This window comes from Hemitrygon akajei, chromosome 1 (assembly GCF_048418815.1).
Source record: "Hemitrygon akajei chromosome 1, sHemAka1.3, whole genome shotgun sequence".
NCBI lineage: Eukaryota > Metazoa > Chordata > Chondrichthyes > Myliobatiformes > Dasyatidae > Hemitrygon > Hemitrygon akajei.
In genome coordinates, this window is record NC_133124.1 from 94,298,973 (window position 1) to 94,321,786 (window position 22,814).

General features: G+C 38.4%; 1 protein-coding gene across 11 annotated transcripts in view; it reads left to right on the plus strand.

Annotated features, from left to right (window-relative positions):
- Positions 1 to 22,814, plus strand: part of adgrb1a (adhesion G protein-coupled receptor B1a) — a 575,895-nt gene that overhangs the window by 449,227 nt on the left and 103,854 nt on the right. For all 11 annotated transcript variants that reach the window (XM_073048159.1, XM_073048205.1, XM_073048135.1 and 8 more), the window contains 2 exons: positions 10,974 to 11,077; positions 17,424 to 17,526. In XM_073048159.1, coding sequence (XP_072904260.1) covers positions 10,974 to 11,077; positions 17,424 to 17,526 — 207 coding nt within the window. The remainder of the gene's footprint in view (positions 1 to 10,973; positions 11,078 to 17,423; positions 17,527 to 22,814) is intronic.

The window sequence follows — 22,814 nt, forward strand, 5'->3', positions numbered from 1 at the left end:
AGCCATTTAAATTTCCTTTGAATTAGAATATAATTTGAGTCTGTCAGAATTGGTGCATCAGTAATGGTGTAATGAACATGCATAAATTAATAAAATATGGCCTGTAATGTGGTGATTCCAATTAAATATTGTGGAGACAAGGGGAATTTGTTTTTGTGAACTGGACTATTATTGAATTACATTTGCAAGATTCAACACCAAAGGAAGACATATGACATCTAGATGTGAGACTGAGGAGCATGTGATCAAGGGAGGTAGAAAATAACTGATGATAATAAGGTAGAAAAATGTAGCGGCAAACAAAGATTGTAAGAACAGACCATGAGAATAGATACTCCCACTTTCCCACCCTCCCCCATCAGCGAAACCCCTGAACGTGTCAATGGGTGAGCATGGAGAGCAATATTAAAATAATTAAATTTGAAGTTGATTATCGTGTTCACAGGCACAAATATACACAGATGCAAAGAGAAACATTGTTGCAGCAACATCACAGGCACATAGCTTCATAGAAGCAGCATTCACCAGGGGGAAAAAGAATTAAAATAACTTGTGCACAATATTTACAAGAAAGAATACAATTAGAGCAAACAAATGTCCATTTTAGTGTGAACTGATCAAAGTGCTTATAATGTTGCTAAACTGTAATGATTATGGTTTAACTGGTTTATTCAGGAAAGAAATAGTTGAAAGAAAGTAGCTGATCTTTAACCTGACAATATGGGACTTGAGGTTTCTGTTCTTACTGCCTGATGGTATCTGCAGAGATGGCATGTCCCAGATTATGGAGATCTTTGATGATAGATGATTTATTTTGGTAATTGGGTAGAATTGCCCTATATTAGGTAGAATTGCTATAAAGTGTTCATTGTTTTTTTTCTGCTGATAATCAGCCTAAATCAAGGTCAGTGAAAAGAAGAGCATTTCAAAACACTCAATTCTATCCTCAAAGCATTAGAGTTACAATGACATATTGGTGTGCTTTGGGCTTTACAGTATGTAGTTGTTCCAGATTGAGCAGTACATACATTTATCTGCCAGGCATAAATGTTTAATACCATGTTCTCTTGCTCATATAGTCTAATTAGAACTTAATCTTGAACTTAAGCAATAATTAAGTTCTCTTTCAATTGTTATAAGGGCAGTAAACACGTACTCAACATCATCACTTACTAAATAGGAATCTGACCAAGAATTGTTAGGAACTCCAATATGAAAAGTTTTTGTCATTTAGAGTCATGGAGAAAGTTATAGTTATACTGCATTAAAACATATCCTTTGACTGAGCTTGTCCATGCCCACCAATTGGCTCACCTGAATTAATCCTATTTGCTGTATTCAGCCCATATCCCTCTAAACCTTTCCTATCCATGTACCTGATAGAGTTGTTGTCGATGTTTCTTCCTTTTGGATCCTGTCAACAGATTAAGTCCCCAAACTGCAGAGGACGATTGAGTCAAATGTAAGCTGTGCAGAATTTTGAGCATTCTTTGTCATTGAACTAGCTTATGCCCAACTGATAGCACCTCTGTTTACCTGTCTCCGTGGCCCTGTAAATAAGACAATACAAATCATGAAAACCTCGACGTCCATGTTATAACCATTACTTGAACATGAGAAGGCTGATTCACTTATTAAAATGATGTCCTAATTTTAAGATTCCTCAAGGACAGCTTCAATCCTGCTGTTGAAGACTTGAATGTTTCCTTAGCACAATAACATGGAACCTTGACATCACAACCTACTTTGTTTTGACATTGAATCTTACTGTTTACCTGCACTACCCCTTCTCTATATTGTAACACTTTATTCTGCACTCTGTTATAGTCTTACCTTATGCTACCACAATGCACTGTTGGAGTCAGAACAGCACAGTACAGGAACAGGCCCTTTGGCCTATCAGCTCCATGCCAAACTATTAATCTGTCTAGTCTCATTGGCCTGCACATTGACCATAGCCGTTCATATCCTCCCATCCATGTACCTATCTAAATTTCTCCTAAATGTTGAAATCGACCCCTTATCCATTACATCCACTGCCAGCTTACTCAACACTCTCACCGCCCTTTGAGTGAAGAAGTTACCCTTCATGTTACCCTTAAATATTTCACCTTTCAAATCTCAACCCATGACCTCTAGTTCTTGTGTCGTGCAGCCTCAGTGGAAAAAGCCTGCTTGCATTTAACCTATCTATACCCTTCATAATTTTATATACCTGTATCAAATCTCTCCTCATTTTCTTATGCCTCGGGGAATAAATTACTAACTGATTCAACTTTTCCTAATAACTCAGGTCCTCAAAGATCTTTGTAAATTGTAAATCTTTGTAAATCCAAAGATCCTTGTAAATCCTGGGTTGATCCTTGTAAATGTTCTCTGCACTCTTTCAGTCTTTTTGATACCTTTACTGTAGGTAGGTGACCAGAACAGCACACAATATTCCAAATTAGATCTCTCCAATGTCTTATATAACTTCAACATAACATTATAAAGGTCAATGTGCCAAAAGCTCTCTTTACAACCCTTTCTATCTGAGATGCCACTTTCAAAGAACTATGGATCTGTATCACAGATTCTTCTGTTCTATCGCAATCCTCAGTGTGTAATGTTAATGCTCAAACAACAAAGACAAGATTTTCTTTCATTTAAAGAACTTTACATTTTCAGTACATGAGGGCCCCCATCTTATTACCCACAATACTCCTCTCAACCCCCCCCCCCCCCACCCCACCCGGCAGGTATGTCCATAACAGGGAAAGTATGGATCCCAACTGAATACTTACAGAACTCAGCAATATTCCATCCTTTTTTATGTATATTAAAAAAAATCAAAAGTTAACATTAATTCAAATGTCCATTAGGATATAGGAATTGGTTCTAACCCTTGATGTTGATATGTTCTTAAGGTACCAAATGCCTTTTCTAAGTACATTCAGCAGCACAAGAACTGGTGCTCCCTCCTTTGAGAGAGTCAGTGAGCTGTTTCTTTGTTGTTGACCATAGCACACGATGAATTTTCTGTACCTGGGCAATTTCCTTGATGCTGTTTATCTCTAGGCAAAGCCTCTTTTCTGTAACTAACTTGATGGATTTGAGGGCATCAATCAGAGCAAAGTTTTCTGTAACACAACTTATTGGTAGAGTGTTCTTCTTTGGGTCAGCATGGACAATCTCAGAAGAGAGTGTGGCCGGATAAACAGTGTTGCCAATGCCATCAGAGATTGCAAGGGTTTCTCTTGCCGGCATACTACATACAATTCTTGGGATCCTTTTTGATTGCCAACAGAAAGGTGAAAATCTACCCTCTTCTCTAATCAGTACAATAAAATGTCCCCTTGAGTACCTGCCTCAGTAAGATTTCCAGGTGAGGCATTACTGGAGACAATGAGCCTCAGTGAATGCTTTTTCAGTTTGAGTTTTGCACTGTCTTGTTTGCCTCATGTGAAGTTTGTACTGTGGCATCTTTTTTGCTGGATGCCAAGTTGCAGGCATCCAACAAAAAAGATGCCAGGTCTGTTCTGCCTTGCCACCCATAGAATCTGGCATATCTTTGACCTAAGTTGCTTAGCTTCAGCTTCAATAAGGGTGAATCCCACTGTATGGCACATGGGGATTCCATGTGGATTGTCTGAAGATTCCTTATGTAGCTTTCTTGGTGCAGTTGTACTGTTCCTTCAACAGCAAGGATTTCTATCCCTACGTGGTAGAATCTGTCACATTCCTTACGTCCAACCTGAAAGGCTGACTTTAGCTGAGAGGTAACTGTTGTGGCAAAGATTTGTGAGCCTCCCCATGTGAAGTCATCTACATAACAGGCAAGTATTCCAATCACATGACATTCTGGATCTTGCCAGTTTAAAAAAAGTGATATCCTTCCACATGTTTTCAAAATTATTTCTTTGACCTTTTTATACCAATAGAATGATGCATCTGCTGGACCATACACACATGTTGTAAGGTTCCACTGTGTTCCTTCATTTCTGGCTCCAGGCAGGGGTTTAATGTAAATGTCACATGACAGTTCCATTCCCTGTAAGAATATGGATTTTATGTCCGTGGAATGGAATTGCTAATGCTTTTGACATATCATTGAAAGAAGTAGCTGGAGAGAGGCTGATGCACATTTAGTAAGCCGTTTTGAAGTTCTTTTAAGTTCAGTTCCTCAAATCCTCCAGCCACCAGGTATGCTTTTGTTGTAATCCCTTTTGGGGGGTTTCTTTCAGGATGCACACCCATTTTATAGACACAGCCTTTTGGGCATTGTCTGACTTCCTCAAACACTCCATTATTTCTCCGACTACTGATTTTATCCTGTTTTTCAGATTGAAATGATACCTCCTTAGTTACTAGGACATCTTCCACTTGACATTTCTCGGTGGTCCAGCCTGATCTTTACTTGGTTCAGTATGAAGTCTTTCTACACGTGGCATGTTGAATGACCCTGCAGTGCCAGTGACTGTGGCTGGTTCTAGGTAATTCAAGTTGTACCAACTTTTTTTTCTCTCAGTGGCTTTGCCTGCTCGCCTAAGACTTCAGCTTTGTATGAGATACCAGTGTCTTGGTCTACAAATTTCACAGTTTGTCCTGTTTTAAGACTGAAACGTCCATGTTGTCTTTGCACTTGTGATGATTTCTGTTCAAGCAAGTCTTGTGACCCCAACTGCACTCTCTTCAGCACTGTCTGTGCTACTGTTGAACAAAGCTGTTGGGTCCTCAGCTACACCCTCTTCAGCACTGTCTGTGCAATGTGACACTGTAACTGGTAAATACTTTTCATTTCTTGTGCCACTCTCCTTGGAGTTCTGATCATCTTCAAGTTGTGCTTTACGTAGTCTGGAATGCTGCACTCTCATGTGTTCACAGTGCCACATTCATCTCTCGCACAACTCCATCCTGACTAATGACAGCTTCAGGACCTTTCCATTCTGTAATGTCTGCTCTTTTGTAATACACTTTGTCCCTTCTCATATTTCTCATCTGTAAGATGGACCTGTGCCTTTATCAAATTCTCTCTGAAAGCTCTGCTACAAAGAAAGTCTTCCTTGATGCATGCGGTGCTGAAATATGTTTTCCAACCCACTCACTCCTTGTAGTGCCCTCTAGAGCAAATGGCTTGTCAACCAGCACAGAGTGAAGGTTTGCATTCTGGCTAAACACCATTTGATATAGGCTATAGCCATATACATTGTGCATGGTACTCTTTGCCTTAAGGGCCCAGTCCAGTACTGTGTTCCAATCACAGTTATTGCTTTCCTTTAACCACATTATTTCCATAAGCATTTGATTGCATTGCTCCAGAAGTCCATTACCCCAAGGACCATATGCCACCATTGTCTTTGTTTCCATGTTAAAGTTCTCCACCATATCTCTGAATTAACAATTATTAAATTCACCACGCTATGCACACTTATCCAGGAATGAATGAAGTTTTTCTTCTACAACCTCTGAGAGTCTCTTTGTTCCTACAGTGTTATCAGCACTGAAACGTGTGAACTCATCAATGATGTGGAGATACCACTCTCCTTGCTCCAGTTCATGTAGGTCTATGGCTACTGTTTCATTGTACTCAGATGCTAATGGCAGACCAACTGCAGGCTTGGGTTTGAGCTTAGCAAACTTTTGGTGTGTCTCACAGCTATCAACTATCTGCTTTAGAATGGAAAAATAATCTGCATCTTTGTTTCCTGAACTCCTGAGCAGTTTCTGAAGTGTATCAGTCAAAGCACGTCCAAATTGCTTGTGAAGCTTGAGCAATGTTTTGTGTTTCTCATCTGTGGTCATGACAGTTGGTACTTCATTCTCATTGATTCTCTGCAAGTCTTTATCTAGAATGTTCACACACTAATATCTAGACTTGGTGATCTCAACAGACACTGGCTGTTGAAATATTGTTGCTTGGTTATTCTCTATATCCAATACAGCCTCTGCTTTCTTTAGGGAGGTTTTACTCAAAAGTAATGGAATGTTCACTGGTACCACATCCGTTTCAATCTAACATTTTGTCTGCCCTATTTTTGCGGGAATTTTCACTCTTTTCGTTGAATTTACAGTCTTCCTATCTTCAAATTTGAATGCTTTGTAACTGGGTGTGTCCATGTTCACCAGTTTATACACTTCATTCCGGTTTAGTTCACTTACGTAGCTTCCAAGACGTTTTTCTCCACATGCTATGCATGTGTATGCTGTATCAATAACTGCAGATCCCAGAGATTCTATCATCAAAATCTCTGCATTAGTAAACGATTCCTTTGCAAACAATGTGATATGGCACTCTTCTTCACCTTCAGATTTGTTATTTTCTTCAGTTAGCCTAACATGCCAATTTTTGAGTGGACACTTTCTTGCCCAGTGGTAAGTATTTTGACAAATTGCACATTTCGATCTCTGCCATACTTGTTTAATGGATTTTTGCCAGGTAGTGGTACCCTTGTCTGGTCACCCTGGGACCTATGCTTGCTGTACTCTCATTTCTGTTCAGTGAAGTATGCATTTCTGGGCTCAAACTAATTCCGACTGTTGTCTTGGCAAGCCTTTTCTCCAAAAAATCCTCTCAGTGCCAATTTCATAGTATTCATACAAATGTAAGTTCTGTACATGAAGATTGTGCTAGCTGTCTTTCCTTTCTTAAACAACAGAACAATATTTGCTCTGTTCCATTCCTTTGGCACCTCACCCATTGTTAAGGACATCTCACCTAGGTTTCCTGCATTTTCTGCACTAGCCTGCACAAGAACTAATGAAACACCTTGTCAGGTCCTGGGGATTTATCTACCCTAATTTGCAGAAGAACAGCAAAGGCCTTCTCCTCTGTAATCTGTATATAGTCCATGACCTCACTGTTGTTTCCCTCATCTCTATAGACTATATCCATCTCCTGAGTAATAAACCAATTTACCAATATATCGTTGTGAGGTTCTATACTCTTACTTTATATATTTACATAAGAATTACTACTTGTTTCTAGAATTACCCTATCAAACTGCTTTATTATGTTTGAAATACTGAGTGGATCTACCACCCAACCATTTAAGCTGTATAGAACACATACAGTGACTGATTTCAGCACTGCAGAGATGTAACTCTCTCTCTGCTCAGCGTAGATGCAATGAGTACTCTGAGATCCAATACTGATGTTTGTTAAATTAGGCTATTAAACCACAGTAAGATATATCATCTAACAGTGTGGGCCTTTGAATTCATTTCTCTTACAAAATTTTCTCATTATTTTGCTGGGAGTTAAAGGCCAAAGTCAGAGTATTCACATTGAATCAAAAATATAGTATTCTGAAGTTTGATATTGAAAGGATGTTTCTTCTTGTGAGAGCGTCTTGAACTAAGTCACTGGTTAGGGACTGGTTAGTAAAGGGGCTACCTATTTAAGAGGGATGAGGGGACCTTTTTTCTCTCTGATGATCATGAGTATTTTGAATTCTCTTCCTCAAAAGATAGTGAAAACAGTGTTTGATTATTTTTAAGACAGGTGCATCAATTCTTAATAAGCAAGGGAGTGAAATATCTCTGTAGGTCAAATGCTGAGTTGAGTTTAAAGTTGGATTGCCTATTTTATGAGTGAATGATGGCATTAGCTTGATGTTACAAGCAACTTGGATCTGCTCCGAAGTTGATGGTCTCAACAGAGTGGATGTGGAGAGGATGTTTCTTGTGGTGGGTGAGTTAAGACCAGAGTACACAGCCTCAAAATAGGACATCCTTTTAGAACAGAGATGAGGAGGAATTTCTTTAGCCACAGAGTGGTGAATCTGTAGGCCAAGTCATTAGGTATACTTAATACAGAATTTGTTAGATTCTTGATTAATCAGGGCATGAAGGTATACCAGGAGAAGGCAGGAGATTGGGGTTGAGAGGGAAAGTGATGATGAAATGATGGAGCAGACTTCATGGCAAATGGCCTAATTTGGCTCCTGTATCTTATGATCTTATTTATATAAGAAAAATGGAGAATAATAGGCTGTGTAGAAGGGAATGATGGTGGAGTAGGATTACATTGGTTAGCATGGTATTGTAGGCCAAAGGTCCCATGCTGTGCTGTACTGTTCTATGTGAGATATTATTGATCCCTGGTTGCCCCCATCATTCTTTTGACCCTTTTCATATTTTTACAACATATGTTTGGGCTTCCTTTTGTGTTAGTCTCCAAACTAATATGATACCCATTTCCTTTGTTACCACACCTAAATAGGCAAAGCAATACAGACCTAATATAATGTAGGTAAATGTGAACTGTGCAGATGGGGACAATGGTCAGGACGAATGTGTTGGACTGTGGACCTGATTTCTGTGCTGTACAACTCCAGCACTTGGTTGCCTTCTTTGGATCTTCTCTTTAATCTTTATGTTAGGCATGGTTCTCAGTTTTATTATGCATCCTACATTGTAAGGTGATTTTCACATGTAGTATAATCAACACCAGGGCATCAATAAAATGCTTACTGTGGAGCAGCTTGCATTATTTGTCAGATGGAATTGTGTTCATTTTACTCATTATTTATGCAAATAAGAATCCAAAGAATTTAATCTTCACTAGGGGGATCAGATTTATTTGCTTTTAGAATAATTAGATGCAATTTGGCAAATACTAGCTTTGAAACTATTACTGCATATCTTTCCCTTTGAATTGATATAGAATTATATTTGTGCAGTATTGTACAATGCAGAATGATAATCACAAAAAGTTTATGACATATATTACTTCTGTTGCAATTGTGATGTTAATCATCAAGTGGGCTTTTGCTCTCAAAGATGTAGTGAATGGAAAATGTGAAGCAGAAATTATCTTTAGAAAATTGGTTGAAAACATGCCATTTATCTAGCTACTTCTTTTTATTAGACTGCAAAAGTGCATATTGGGGACTGACAGGCACTTTTATCAACCTAATCAAAGCAAGAAATTTAGGAAAAATGAGCAGTGAGATTTCAAATCATCTTTCAACTTACACACAGGAGCCATAGTCTCCATTTTCAATATGGTGACTGATCTTAGAAGCAAAGATTGAAAGAAGTTTATCCAAATTAGAGATATAAAGAAAAAACACAACATCCCATGAAAACAATAAATACTTATACCTAGACGAGTCATTCTCCATTGGTAGCACTAAAGATGCTATATTGTAGCAGTGGTACACTGTAATCCTCCTCAAACATTCATTTCCAGTGCAAGCTACAACTTGTTGACCAGGAATGGCATTCCAATCATCGGCCCATTAGTTATTAATTAACCTATGTCTTCCTTCTCCTATTTTATTGTTTAAAATCCAGGCTTAAAAAGATAGAATGGTTTTTGATGAGTGTCATATAGCTAATAAGTTCCTATGGGTAACGTACAGTCTGAAGTGTGGTGTGAGGTTTAGCTATCAATTTGCCTGTACCTTTAAAAATCTAGGAAATTGCAAGTGCATAGAACCCTGCTTATGTCACTCAGTTGCCTTTAAATCTTAGGGTTTAGGTTATAACTATCTTGCCCTCTTAACATAATTTTCATTGTAACAGTGTGTGAAATATCAAAATTGTGATGAGTATTTTAACATGAGTTTATTTTTATGTTACTTAATGAAATAGATGGAAATTAGACCCAGAACAGCCTCTAGCTGAAGCGTGTTGGGAAACAGTTGCATTGGGGTGCATAGACAAAGCAATCAGTATTATGCACTTATTTTTATATCTCAGTTATAGTTTTCTCTGCCAAATTTATCATTGTCACACTATAATTATACAGCCCTTATAATGTTGGCACTGTAGCACCCACACTAAAGGCGGAGGTGCAGATGGGATGAAGACACAAATGCAGTTCAATGTGTCAAGTGAATGTGTATTTAAGAACTTATAATTTAAAACTGACTAGAAGAGTCTAGAGATGCAAGTTTCTTATTATGTTGCTAATGGATGTAGATTTATAGCACATTGATCAGGCAGTTATATGGTCATTTCAGCTGCTATCAGATTATCAATTCTATTTTTGATAAAACATTATTTAGCACAACTCCAAACTTGTCCAATGATATTCAGAATAGGCCAACAAGAATATTAAATTTCCTGTGGGATTTTCCCTTTCTTCTGATATAGTATTAATTTAGGGTTAGTATTTCCAATTGATCACAGTGTATGATTGGGAATTTAGGCATGTCAGGAACTTGTAAGTAGAGAGTTGAATGCCTCTACTCTGAGTAGTCTTTGCTTTAAATTTAAAAGACACGGCATGTAGCTGATTAGGCTTCAAGCTGAATTGAGGGGAAACAAAGAGCTTGGTTTGATTCCTGGCTTGGTGTTGAATAAGTTTGACCTCAGTTGCAGAAGTATTCGACAGCACCCTATCTAAAAGTCAGCAGAGGTCCATGTGTCTAATTCAGCTGATGATGGAAAATGCACTTGCATGAATTATTGGAAGCGAGCACATCAGACCTTGTAGTGACACATTTGACAGTTGAATACGCTGGAGACATAAACTAGACTAAAAGGCAATGTCATTGTGAGGTGACAGGCATGAGTCACTGCCTTGAGGCAAAACCATTAAACTGCACCGAAGGGCAGAATTTGGTTTGTTGTTACTTCTATCAAGAGCATCAATCATCAGCAAATATCAGTGCTTTCTTTGTATTTTAGAAACCAAACATTTCTGAAGACTACATAGTCCAACATCTTATCTTTAAGGGAACCTTTAAGAATGTGATTGTATTGGAGAGATGGCAGAGGAGGTGAATCAAGAACATGCCTGGATTCGAGGACTTCAGTTCCAGGGAGGGATTGAATAGGCTGGGCTTGTCTTTCCTGGATGGACAAGTTGTGACATTGAGTATAAAATATTCAAGAGAAATTATTGTTTCCAATAAGTCATGAAAATTAGTATGGAAAAAATAAGTCTGCCTTAATTTAAAATATATTACTGCCAAATCCTGGCCTGAACTGTTTCACTGATAACCATAATATCTAACCATCTGCTTTCTCTGACTTTCTTCTAGAACATGGACAAAGTGATTCTACCTTCAGTCACTCTGATCGTTGGTTGTGGAGTTTCCTCATTGACTCTCCTGTTGTTAATAATAATTTATGTATCTGTCTGGAGGTAATAATAAACAACTTTGCTATTTTAATTATTTGGGTTGCAGCTTGTAAACTACATATTGGCTGATGTGCAGTCACAGGTCCTGTGATAATTTCCAGTTTTTGATTCAGTCCTTAAGTGTTCTATTGATGTAGCATAGATTTTGACGGAATATGTTACTAAAAAGAAATTAATTAAGCTTTTTGAGAATTTTTCTAAGTCACTTTATTTAGTTTTTGAAATTGCTTTGAACATTTCTGAAGGAACTGTGTACTGTATGATGAAAATTGTTTTGTTTGGAGATGTATAACTAGGAAACATTAATCTTGGGATGATTTGGACATTTGCGATGGAGATCTGGTGGATTCAGTTCGTGAATCAGTGGAATTTTCATTTTCAAAGGAAGATTTTTGGAATCCAGGGAAGTTGATGATTTTGGGATGGAAAGCTGTTAAGGTAGATTTGCCATGATTTTATTAAACGATGAAGCTTAGGAGTCTGCTGGCTCTCCTCTTTTATATTGTTAGGGCTTATTAGTCTGCTTGAAGTTAGATGTAGTTTTTCTACTTGGTTCAGTTTTTTTTCATTGTTTTAATCTATAACATCTGTGTTCTAAGTGTGCTCTATTGGACATGCAGAAGACAAATTGAGCAATTTCTAATTGGGCCTTATTGTGGTAAAATAGTGTTTCATTTGGATGCATATCTGTGTCACAGTGACAAGTGGTTTAATAGAAATTTAAATTTAGCTTTAAATCTCCTTAATGCATTTTCTGATTGTTCTCACCTAAAAACTCTGAATTAGGAAAAATCAGTTTTGTAAAAAAAAAAATACTGGCTTCTCAGGACTGAACCAATATGAAATACAACCCTGAAGTGTAAAATGTTAATAGTATTCTTTTGGTGGACAGGATTGGGCACTGAAAAAAATGTACTTGACATTAATTTGACTTTTGCAGCAAATTATATCAGGAAGTCTTAGTGATTTTCAGGGCTTTGGCATTTACAGATACAGACCAATAAGTAAATCTTAAATAAAGAATGGCAGAATTGTATAGAACTTGATACCTAGGCTGCTGACTAGACAGTTGATATAATGGGAAGGATGGGAGAGGCAAATGTATCAAGGGATCAGAGATAACGAGGGAGGAGACAGGATATAAAAATGGACAAAATGACAGAGCGATTTGAACCCATGGGTGAGAAAATTAACTGTGCCTCTTCGGTGGAGTAGGGGTGGGTGGTATCAAATTACTAATTCTTGCAATAGCCAAAACAATAGTAAGGGAAAGGGTTTCAAGAGCAGAATTTTAGTAAGCAGAGTTTTGGATTTGCTTCATACCAGTTATAAAAAAGATGCTAGGTAAGCATTGGATTAAGTTCAAAGTAAATTGATTATCAAAGTACATGTACGTCACCATATACAACACTGAGATTCATTTTCTTTTGGGCATACTCAATAAATCTATAGACTAATAACAGTAATAAAATCGATGAAAGACCACCCAACTTGGGTGTTCAACCAGAGTGCAGTAGACACAAACTGTGCAAGTACAAAAATAAATAATAATCATTTAATAAATAAATAAGCAATAATTATTGAAAACATGAGATGAGATGAAGGATTTTTGAAAGTGAGTCCATTGTTTGTGGGAGCATTTCAGTGATGGGACAAGTGATGTTGAGTAAAGTTATCCCCTTTTGGTTCAAGAGCCTGATGGTTGAGGGGTAATAACTGTTCCTGCACCTTCTTCCTGATGGCAGCAGCGAGAAGAGAGCATGTCCTGGGTGGTGGGAGCCCTTAATGATGAATGCTGTTTTCCTGCGACAGTATTTCATATAGATAATGAATTAAGATATTGAATTCTGTAACTTTTTATAACACATTGTGGAATACTTCATAAAATCATTCAACTACTAACTAGTCTGCCTAATTTTGAACACACACAATTGCTTCTATTTCCAATGGCAAATGCACACAGCCTGTGGTGCATGCTTTTAACTTGAAGGGCGAGCAACGAGCTGAAGAGATTGTGCTCTAGTCTAGACTTCATTGGAGGGATGAAGAGCTAGAAGGAACATTTCATCTTATCTTATCACAAATCACAAGATAGTTATATTTCAAGTTTCAAATTTAGCCCTGGCACAGCAGTCGCATGTTTTGATAGACAACATCTTTTTATTCTAGATGATTCACAGATAGCCCAGCAGGTGGGAAGATGATTGATCAGTAAGTGTAGCTTTGGGAGGCTCCAAGACTAATTGGTATTGATAATAATATTTGTACAGCTTGAATCGATCCAGGCAGTCATATAGGAATGAGATCATGAGAATCTAGGATTAAGCCAGAAATTGAGAAAATGTATTTGGAATTAGATAAAGTGGACAACAAAGGTATATCCTTGAGTTTCAAAATTGGACTACTGGTTTCAGTTATGTATTTTGAGTAAAAAAGATAAGGCAGAGATAATATAATGATAAGTTATATTCTGAGAAGTGGTGCAAACTAGAAAACAGTTCTGATGATAAGTAACATGAATTCTGTAGAAAGGACGTTTTGCAATATAGAAAATCCTACTGCACAGTGTTAACTTTTTGTACCAGAAATCAGGAACTTAAACTGATTATAGAAGAAATATGAATTCAAAATCAAATCTGGAGTAAATATTCATTTATTTAGTATTGACCATAAACTGCTGGATTGTCATAAAAAACTGGTTTAATAACACTCTTGAGGAAGGGAATTTACTGTGTCCACCTACTGTCATATTTTGATTGCATAATCAGCTCAACGTTCAAAGTTCAAATGTTTGAAGTAAATTTATTATCACAGTACATATATGTCACGATATATAACTCTGAGATTAATTTCCTTGTGGGTGTACACAGTAAATCCATGAAACACGATGGAATCAATAAATGACTGCACCCAACAGGAACAACCTATATGCAAAGGATAACAAATGGTGCAAATACAAAATAAAAATAAAATAATAATAATAAATAAGCAATAAATATCAAGATCATGAGATGAAAAGTCCTTGAAAGTGAGTCAGTAGGTTGTGGGAACAACTTATTGATGGGGCAAGTGAACTAGAAATTATTCATTACGGTTCAAGAGCCTGATGGTTGAGGGAATTTGGTTTGTTCTTTACTGACACTAAAGAATCAGAAGTCAGATTCAGAATCAGATTTATTGTCTCTAAATTGCAAGAAGTTTCTGTTTTGGCAACAGTAGTACAGTCCCAAGACACAAAATGATGACAATAACTCATAGAAAATAAATAAATAAAGGAAAAATATGGTAGAGTTTATGAACTGTTCAAAAATCTAATGACAGAGGGGTAGAAGCTATTTTTTGAAGATCAGTTCAATTCAAGTAGGATTAGGCATTAGAAACTGACTTGCACATATCATCCATTGAGTAAGTAAATTATTGTGCATTTGTGAGTCTTGTGACTATTATTAAATTAACAGTTTAGACAGCATCTGTGGAGAGGAATAAATGGTCAATGATTCAGGCCGAGGCCCTTTATCAGAACTGAAAAGAAAGGGAGATGATGTCAGGATAAAAAGGTAGGTGGTGCTGAGGGGATGGAGAACAAGCTAGAAAGTGATAGGTGAAGCCAGGTGAGTGGAGGAAGGGGTGAAGTGATAAGCTGGGAGGTAATAGGTGGAAAAGGTAAACTGCAAAGGAAAAAGCACCAGGGGAAGTACTAGGCAGGTGAGAAGACGGGGTAGGTGGCCAGAGTAGAGAATAAAAGAAGAGAGAAAAAAATTACTAGAAGGAGAAACTGATGTTCATGCCATCAGGGTGAAAGCTACCTAGATGAAATATGAGGTGTTACATCTCCACACTGGGAGTGGTCTCATGACGGAATGAAGACCATGGACTGACATGTTGGAATAAGAAAGGGGATAGGAATTAAAATGGATGGACATTGGGAAATTTCACTTTTTGGGGACGGAGACAAGGTGTTTGACAAAGCAGACCCCAATTTACGTTGGGTCTCACGTGTTATAGAGTTGGCCGTGTAGAGAGCAATGGATACAGTAGATGACCCCAACAGATTTGAAAGTTGTGTTGCCACACCTGGAAAGACTGTTTGAGATCATGAACGTAGGTGAGGGAGGAGGCAAATGGATAGGTGTAGCATTTCCGTCACTTGCAGGGATATGTGCCTCGAGGGAGAATTGACGAGGGAATCATGGAGGGAGGAACCCCTGTGCAAACCAGAGAGTGGGGGAGAGGTAAAGGTCTGCTTGGTGGTACAATATCATTGAAGATGGCAGAAGCGGTGGAGAATGATGTGTTGGATGTGGAGGATTGGTAGTTGAAAATTGTTCCCAGTGTCTGTATGTGTGGTGGAATTGGGTTTGGAGCAGGTAGTGGTGGCAGTTGGGATATTGATGGAAATCTGGGAAGGATAAAATGACATTAGTATATTTAAGTGCTTGAACGTCTGAGTGGACAGTGTGCCGAAGGGCTTGTTTCAACTATTTATGGACGATGAAGGGCCATCTACTCCTGGATTAAAATTATATGATTCTTGAGTATTTTGATTTCAAGATCGGTTTTGGTGTTCTATATAATCACCAGTCTATCATGTAACTGATAGTCAAATCGCTCACCAATGAAATCATTAATTGGTGAGATTAGCTTGAGGTTGGCAAACCTCTTTCTTACTCACTGGAGTTGAATTAAAATGAGAAGGTTTCAGCCTGATTTTGGAAACTTTTATGTCTTGAAATTCTCAACCAACTAAACTGGTGATAGTTGTGGTAAAAGAGTTTGTGTTGATGATGATGTTCATAGACACAAGAGGAAGAAAAAAAACTGCACTGACAGAAAAATTTCTAGGGCATGTGAACACGTCTTAATCTCTACTTTATTTTAAAGACTTTGTGTTAATGTTTTCCCTGTTACATCTGCTAATTCATTCTCTGTTCTTCCTGAAAGCTCAGGCAACTTATTTGAAAATTATTTCATGGACACCAAAGGTGGTTGAAAAGGACAGTTTTCACAAATAAGCATGCTGATTGTTAACAAGGTGTTTGAATGCCACTAGCTTTACAACTAACTTGCTTCTATTGATACCACTCGTTCACACATGCATATAGTACTGCGTAATTTGACCAGCTGTTTATCTCTCTGAAACACTGAGGTCAATTCATAAATCCTGTCATCACTATCTCAGGTCAGAAAGCTGAGCACAAACTCAGAATTATACTTGGGATCTTCATTCTATATCTGGCTGGGTCTTGAGGGACTTATAGCCATGCAGTTGAACTTGACAGGCTTTCTATCCGATATGGTAGAATGGTAGGGCACTGAGGAATGCAGTAGAACAGAGTGACCTAGGAATAATGGTGCATAGTTCCTTGAAGGTGGAATCTCATGTGGACAGACAGGGTGGTGAAGAAAGCTTTTGGTATGCTGGCCTTTATAAATCAGAGCATTGAGTATAGGAGTTGGGATGTAATGTTAAAATTGTATAAGGCATTGGTGAGACCAAATTTGGAGTATTGTGTACAGTTCTGGTCACCAAATTAGATGAAAGATGGCAACAAAATAGAGAGAGTACAGAGGAGATTTACTGGAATGTTACCAGGGTTTCAGCACCTAAGTTACAGAGAAAGGTTCAACAAGTCTTTATTCTTTGGAGCGTAGAAGGTTGAGGGGGACTTGATAGAGGTATTTAAAATTATGAGGGGGATAGATAGAGTGGACATGGATAGGCTTTTTCCATTGAGAGTAGGGGAGTTTCAAACAAGAGGACATGAGTTGAGAGTTAAGGGGCAAAAGTTTAGGGGTAACGCGAGGGGGAACTACTTTACTCAGAGAGTGGTAGCTGTATGGAACAAGCTTCCAGTAGAAGTGGTAGAGGCAGGTTTGATTTTGTCATTTAAAAAAAAATGGATAGGTATATGGACAGGAAAGGAATGGAAGGTTATGGGCTGAGTGCAGGTAGGTGGGATTAGGTGTGAGTAAGCGTTCGGCACTGACTGGAAGGGCCGAGATGGCCTGTTTCCGTGCTGTAATTGTTATATGGTTATATCCCATAGGGTTGAGACAGAGGGCAATTTGTCCACATTTGTATAAAAACCATTAACTTTGATTGTCAAATATGACCTTCTCAGTAGAATTTTAAGTTGACATGTTCCTTGTGCTTTGGGGTCTGCAATTTTAGCTAAGGTGTCAGAACATCTTTCAATTTTCCTCAACCATTTTTATTGGACTTTATTCTGAAGAGGATGTCTGTTGGCAAAACTTACTCAGACATATGACTAACTATTGGTTGCATGTCCAGTTACCTTTCATTTGTAATGCCTTAGATTGTAACTTATGTTTTTAATGTACATTGCAGGTATATTCGATCAGAGCGATCAGTAATATTAATAAACTTCTGCCTGTCAATCGTTTCATCAAATGCTCTCATCCTGATAGGACAAACTCAGACAAGAAATAAAGTAAGTGTTGTATTTTTAACAGAAAACCACATGTGTATGTTAATGTGATGATTTTGGACATTTAACCAAATTACTCTCATCCTGTTATTTTCAGATATTCAAAATAAAAATAAAAATATTCAGTTACAGGAATGTGGACAAATAGTTGTGATTTATTAATATTTGAAAGTGTTAGCCTTAGCTTGGGAGATTATGAGTTCGACTCCCTTTCAGAAATTTATGGAGAATGTAATCCTGTGGGAAGACGACAACCTGGGAATGTTTGCTTTCCCATTGAGATGTTAATCTGAGAGCCTGCTTCGTGGATGAGTGTAAGAGGCAGGATTTATGAACATCTGGAGAGGTATAGTATGATTAAGAATAGTCAGCATGGCTTTGTCAAGGGCAGGTTGTGCCTTGTGAGCCTGATTGAATTTTTTGAGGATGTGACTAAACACATTGATGAAGGTAGAGCAGTACATGTAGTGCATATGGATTTCAGCAAGGTATTTGATAAGTTACCCCAAGCAAGGCTTATTGAGAAATTAATGAGGCATGGGATCCAAGGGAACATTGCTTTGTGGATCCAGAACTGGCTTGCCCACAGAAGGCAAAGAGTGGTTGTAGACAGGTTATATTCTGCATGGAGGTCGGTCACCAGTGGGGTGCCCCAGGGATTTGTTCTGGGACCCTTACTCTTTGTGATTTTTATAAATTACTTGGATGAGGAAGTGGAGGGATCGGTTATTAAGTTTGCTGATGACACAAAGGTTGGAGGTGTTGTGGATAGTGTGGAGGGCTGTCAGAGGTTACAGCGGGATATTGATAGGATGTAAAACTGGGCTGAGAAGTGGCGGATGGAGTTCAACCCAGATAAGTGTGAGGTGGTTCATTTTGGTAGGTCAGAAATGATGGCAGAATATAATATTAATGGTAAGACTCTTGGCAGTGTGGAGGATCAGAGGGATCTTGGGGTCCGAGTCCATAGGATGTTCAAAGCAGCTGTGCAGGTTGACTCTGTGGTTAAGAAGGCATATGGTATATTGGCCTTCATTAATCATGGAATTGAATTTAGGAACCGAGAGGTAATGTTGCAGCTATATAGGACCCTGGTCAGACCCCACTTGGAGTACTGTGCTCAATTCTGGTCACCTCACTACAGGAAGGATATGGAAGCCGTAGAAAGGGTGCAGAGGAGATTTACAAGGATGTTGCCTGGATTGGGGAGCAAGCCTTATGAGAATAGGTTGAGTGAACTCTGCCTTTCCTCCTTGGAGCCACGGAGGATGAAAGGTGACCTGATAGAGGTATATAAGATGATGTGAGGCATTAATTGTGTGGATAGTCAGAGGTTTTTTCCCAGGGCTAGAATGGTTGCCACAAGAGGACACAGGTTTAAGGTGCTGGGGTGTAGGTACAGGGGAGATGTCAGGGGTAAGTTGTTTACTCAGAGAGTGGTGAGTGTGTGGAATGGGCTGCCGGCAAAGGTGGTGGAGGTGGATATGATAGGGTCTTTTAAGAGACTTTTGAATAGGTACATGGAACTTAGAAAAATAGAGGGCTATAGGTAAGCCTAGTAATTTCTAGGGTAGGGACATGTTTGGCACAACCTTGTGGGCCGATGGGCCTGTATTGTGCTGTAGGTTTTCTATGTAAGAGAACCAGAGAAGAAAAGCAGAAAAATTTCCATGTGCTGCCCAACAAATATTGCTCAGACAGCATCAGGAAGAGACAATTTCTTCACTTATTTCCATGTTTTAATGCAAATTGACTACTGCATTTCTTTAATTAGAACATTGTGCCTAAAGGGAAGAACTGATTACAATGAATTTTGGGACAATCCTAAAGTCATGAAATGCATGTACAAATATAACTTGTTTCTTCAGTGTCATCTGAATGGGAAACCTAAATTTACAAAGTTTTAGAAAAGGACTCCAAAGGAGCTTCAGGTACTTCACTCATGCTGGATTATTTTCATGTAGCATGAGCAGCTTTTATAATGACACATAGAGAACACAATTTGCACATCGCCCAATTTCATTGGAGCTATCAGAAACAATGTTGGTTTCCACTGTCACAGACATTTGCTCTGTTGTCTCCATGACCACCTATTCTATGCAACTTAAAATATGACACAGTTTTCTTACTTTTCGTGAAATGATCATCAATCTGAAATGAAGAGTAACATGGTTGCTTGCTGCATGCACTTAGTGGCCATTTTATTAGGTACAGGAGTGGACCCCAATGTGATCTTCTGCTGCTGCAGTGCATCCACTTCAAGAATTGACTTGTTGTGCATTCAGAGATGCTCTTTGGCACACTGCTGTTGTAATGCGTGGCTATTTGCGCTACTATCACCTTCCTGTCAGCTTGAACCAGTCTAGCCATTTGACTCTGACCTCTCTCATTAACAAGGCATTTTTGCATACATAATTGTTGCTCACTGGAATATTTTTGTTTTTGCACCATTTTTGGAAACTGTAGAGGTTGTATGTGAAAACCCCAGGAGATCAGCAGTTTCTGCGATACTCAAAATTATTCCATGGTCAAAGTCACTCAGGTCACATTTCTTCCCCATTCTGATGTCTAACCTGAACAACAAACATCCCTTGACCACATCTGCAGGCTTTTCTGCATTGAGTCACTGCCACATGATTGGCTGATTAGATATTTCAAAGTTCAAAGTATATTTATTAACAATGTATGTATACTATAAATAACTTTGAAATTCATCATCATACAGGCAGTCAGAAAAAGGAAGAAACCCAATAGAACCCATTAACAAAAAAAGGCCGTCAAACACCCATTGTTCAAAAAAAAGAATAAAGTGTGTAAACAATAAGAAGTAAGTAAGTAACACTCAGAACTAAATTTCACAAAAGTGAGTCCATAACCCATTGTTCATCACTGAAGCCGTTCCGAGAGTGCTTTAGTTGCAGGCCACGGCCTAATTTCAGCGCAGAGATGAGTAAAGAACAGCAGCCCAACCCTCGCCTTTGGCCCTGACCTTTTCAGTTTGCCTTTGCACTAAAATCAGTCAAATATTGGCTTGCTCCTCACTCGAGTCCAGGCCTTGCAGTCTCAATTTAGCCTGTACCCGACCTTTTCAATCTGGCCTAGTGCTTAAATCAGCCAAACATTGCGTGCTCTCAGGCCCAGGCCCCGTGGTGCCACTGCAATCACACTGCACCTTCGAGACTCCAGCTCACCGAATCCCCCAGAAAACAAAAATGCCCTGACGAAACGTCGACAGTGCTGCCCCCTATAGATGCTGCCTGGCCTGCTGTGTTCCACCAGCATTTTGTGTGTGTGTTGACAGGCAGTTTAGAAGCACAGCTTGAAATTGAAGTTACAAGCTATTGTTTGCAGTGGTTGTTGTCCAATGATCCCTTGCATTAATGAGATGTGTAGGTGTACCTAATAAAGTGGCCACTGAGTGTATGTTGCCTGAATAATGACTAGTATTTTCTATTTTCAGTGCATTTAGTCCTTAACCTTTGCCTTATCCAGGTAGAATCTAACTTCATGACTTCATTTTCAGAGGACAGTGCATTTGATAATAATGGCAGACCTCCAGACTAGCTCCGGAGCATTGGTTTTGTTTGTGTGTTCCATTTCTAGTCCACACCCCTATTGCTCATAATGAGCTGATCTGGGCATCCTTCACTTCCTTTGTTATTTAAGTTAAACCTGATCCATAAAAAGTGTATCACTCCCTCAGTGTCAAGATTCACCATGAGCCAGATCCTGAGAAGGTGCATTTATAAATTTGGAGAGAGAAGATTAGAATTGAGAGCAGATGACTACTCTGCCCCCCCCCCCAAAATAAAAAAGAATTAAAAAAATCAAACAAGTTAAACTCAAGGTTAAAGAAAGTTTTCTATTTTTATTTCAAATTGTCAATAGTTGCTACATCTATTTCTACATGCTCTTATGTAAAGAGAGAATAATTTTGAAATAATTGTTTGCTGATTGTCCACAGTTTGAAAACCTATGCATTTTAATTGAAATCCCATGGTTGTGTCCGTTCATCTTCACCCAGCATAGTCCAGCATTGAGGTAGATCTGTTGTGCAGAACTTCGCCACTTTTCACGGAAGGAATTCACTGGAGCAATCCACCAGATTGGGCAGGGACAGATACTCTGATCATTTCATTGGGGAAAAATGAGAGTTATTTCTGAGTTTACTTTTTTAAAATTTTAATAATACAAACTGTAAAAACATTACTAATTATTTTAACAGTACTTGAGTGTTTCTGAATGCCAGAAATATTCAGAATTTTGGCTGCTGACTAAGCACCAATCAAAGGTTTATTTCAGGTGTTTTTGGAAAAGTTCTCATCCCACATCCCCACATCTTCCCATAAGTATCCAAGACTTTTATCATACTGCTGATTCTCACCACGAAGGTAAATCCAAACTATTTAATGAGGTGAATAGTAAGTACAGGTAGTGAACTGCCGATTGCAAATACTGGATTTGAATTCAACATTGTAAAAGGTAAAATCCTGATGTTATTTAAAGTCAGAACTAAAAGCAGAAAATTCTGAGAACATTCAACTGGTCCAGAACATATATGGAAAAAAAAATTAAAACTATTGAATCAAGTTAATGACCCCTCAAAACATTTTCAGTGTGTAAATGAATTTCCAGGGCTATGAGATGTAATTAAAATTAAAGAAGATGGGCTTTGATTGTCCAAACTATCATCTCTGGAGCTCACTTTGTTATCTGATTTGCCTAGATATCTATCCCAGACCAATAGTATTAAATGTGGCAGCCATTGAACCAGAACATTATACTCTGCCTGTGACATTATGAATTTTGGAAGCATAAACCAATCCTGTTATGGTGTAGTTAGTGTCCAGGGAAGTGCTTTAAAATTAAAGTTGCCTACAACACTTACAGCATACTCTCACTGTTGCATCGGCAGCACAATGCCAGTTATTATACGCTTGTGGCCCTGTAGGTCAAAAGTGTCTGTAAGTAGAAGTGATTCCTTACTCTCAATGTCAGGCTTGAAATTTTATTTCCACCCATCTACAGTACAACATTAACTTGTTTATTGTTCAACATTTTAACTGATTTCTCAGCAAAGTGGCCTCCAACCTTGTAGCTCCATTTGTCCTTGAGGAATGCAATTTCGGATGCCACATTTCAAATTTTCTTCACTCACAAAGCTGCTGACAATGCTGATAGTCATCCATTTTACATCCAGTTGGTCATTACACAGATATAAGCAAAGATGATGAATGTTGGCACTTTGGTTGGCTGTTAAAATCATCAGAAAACTTGCAATCCATTTTGTA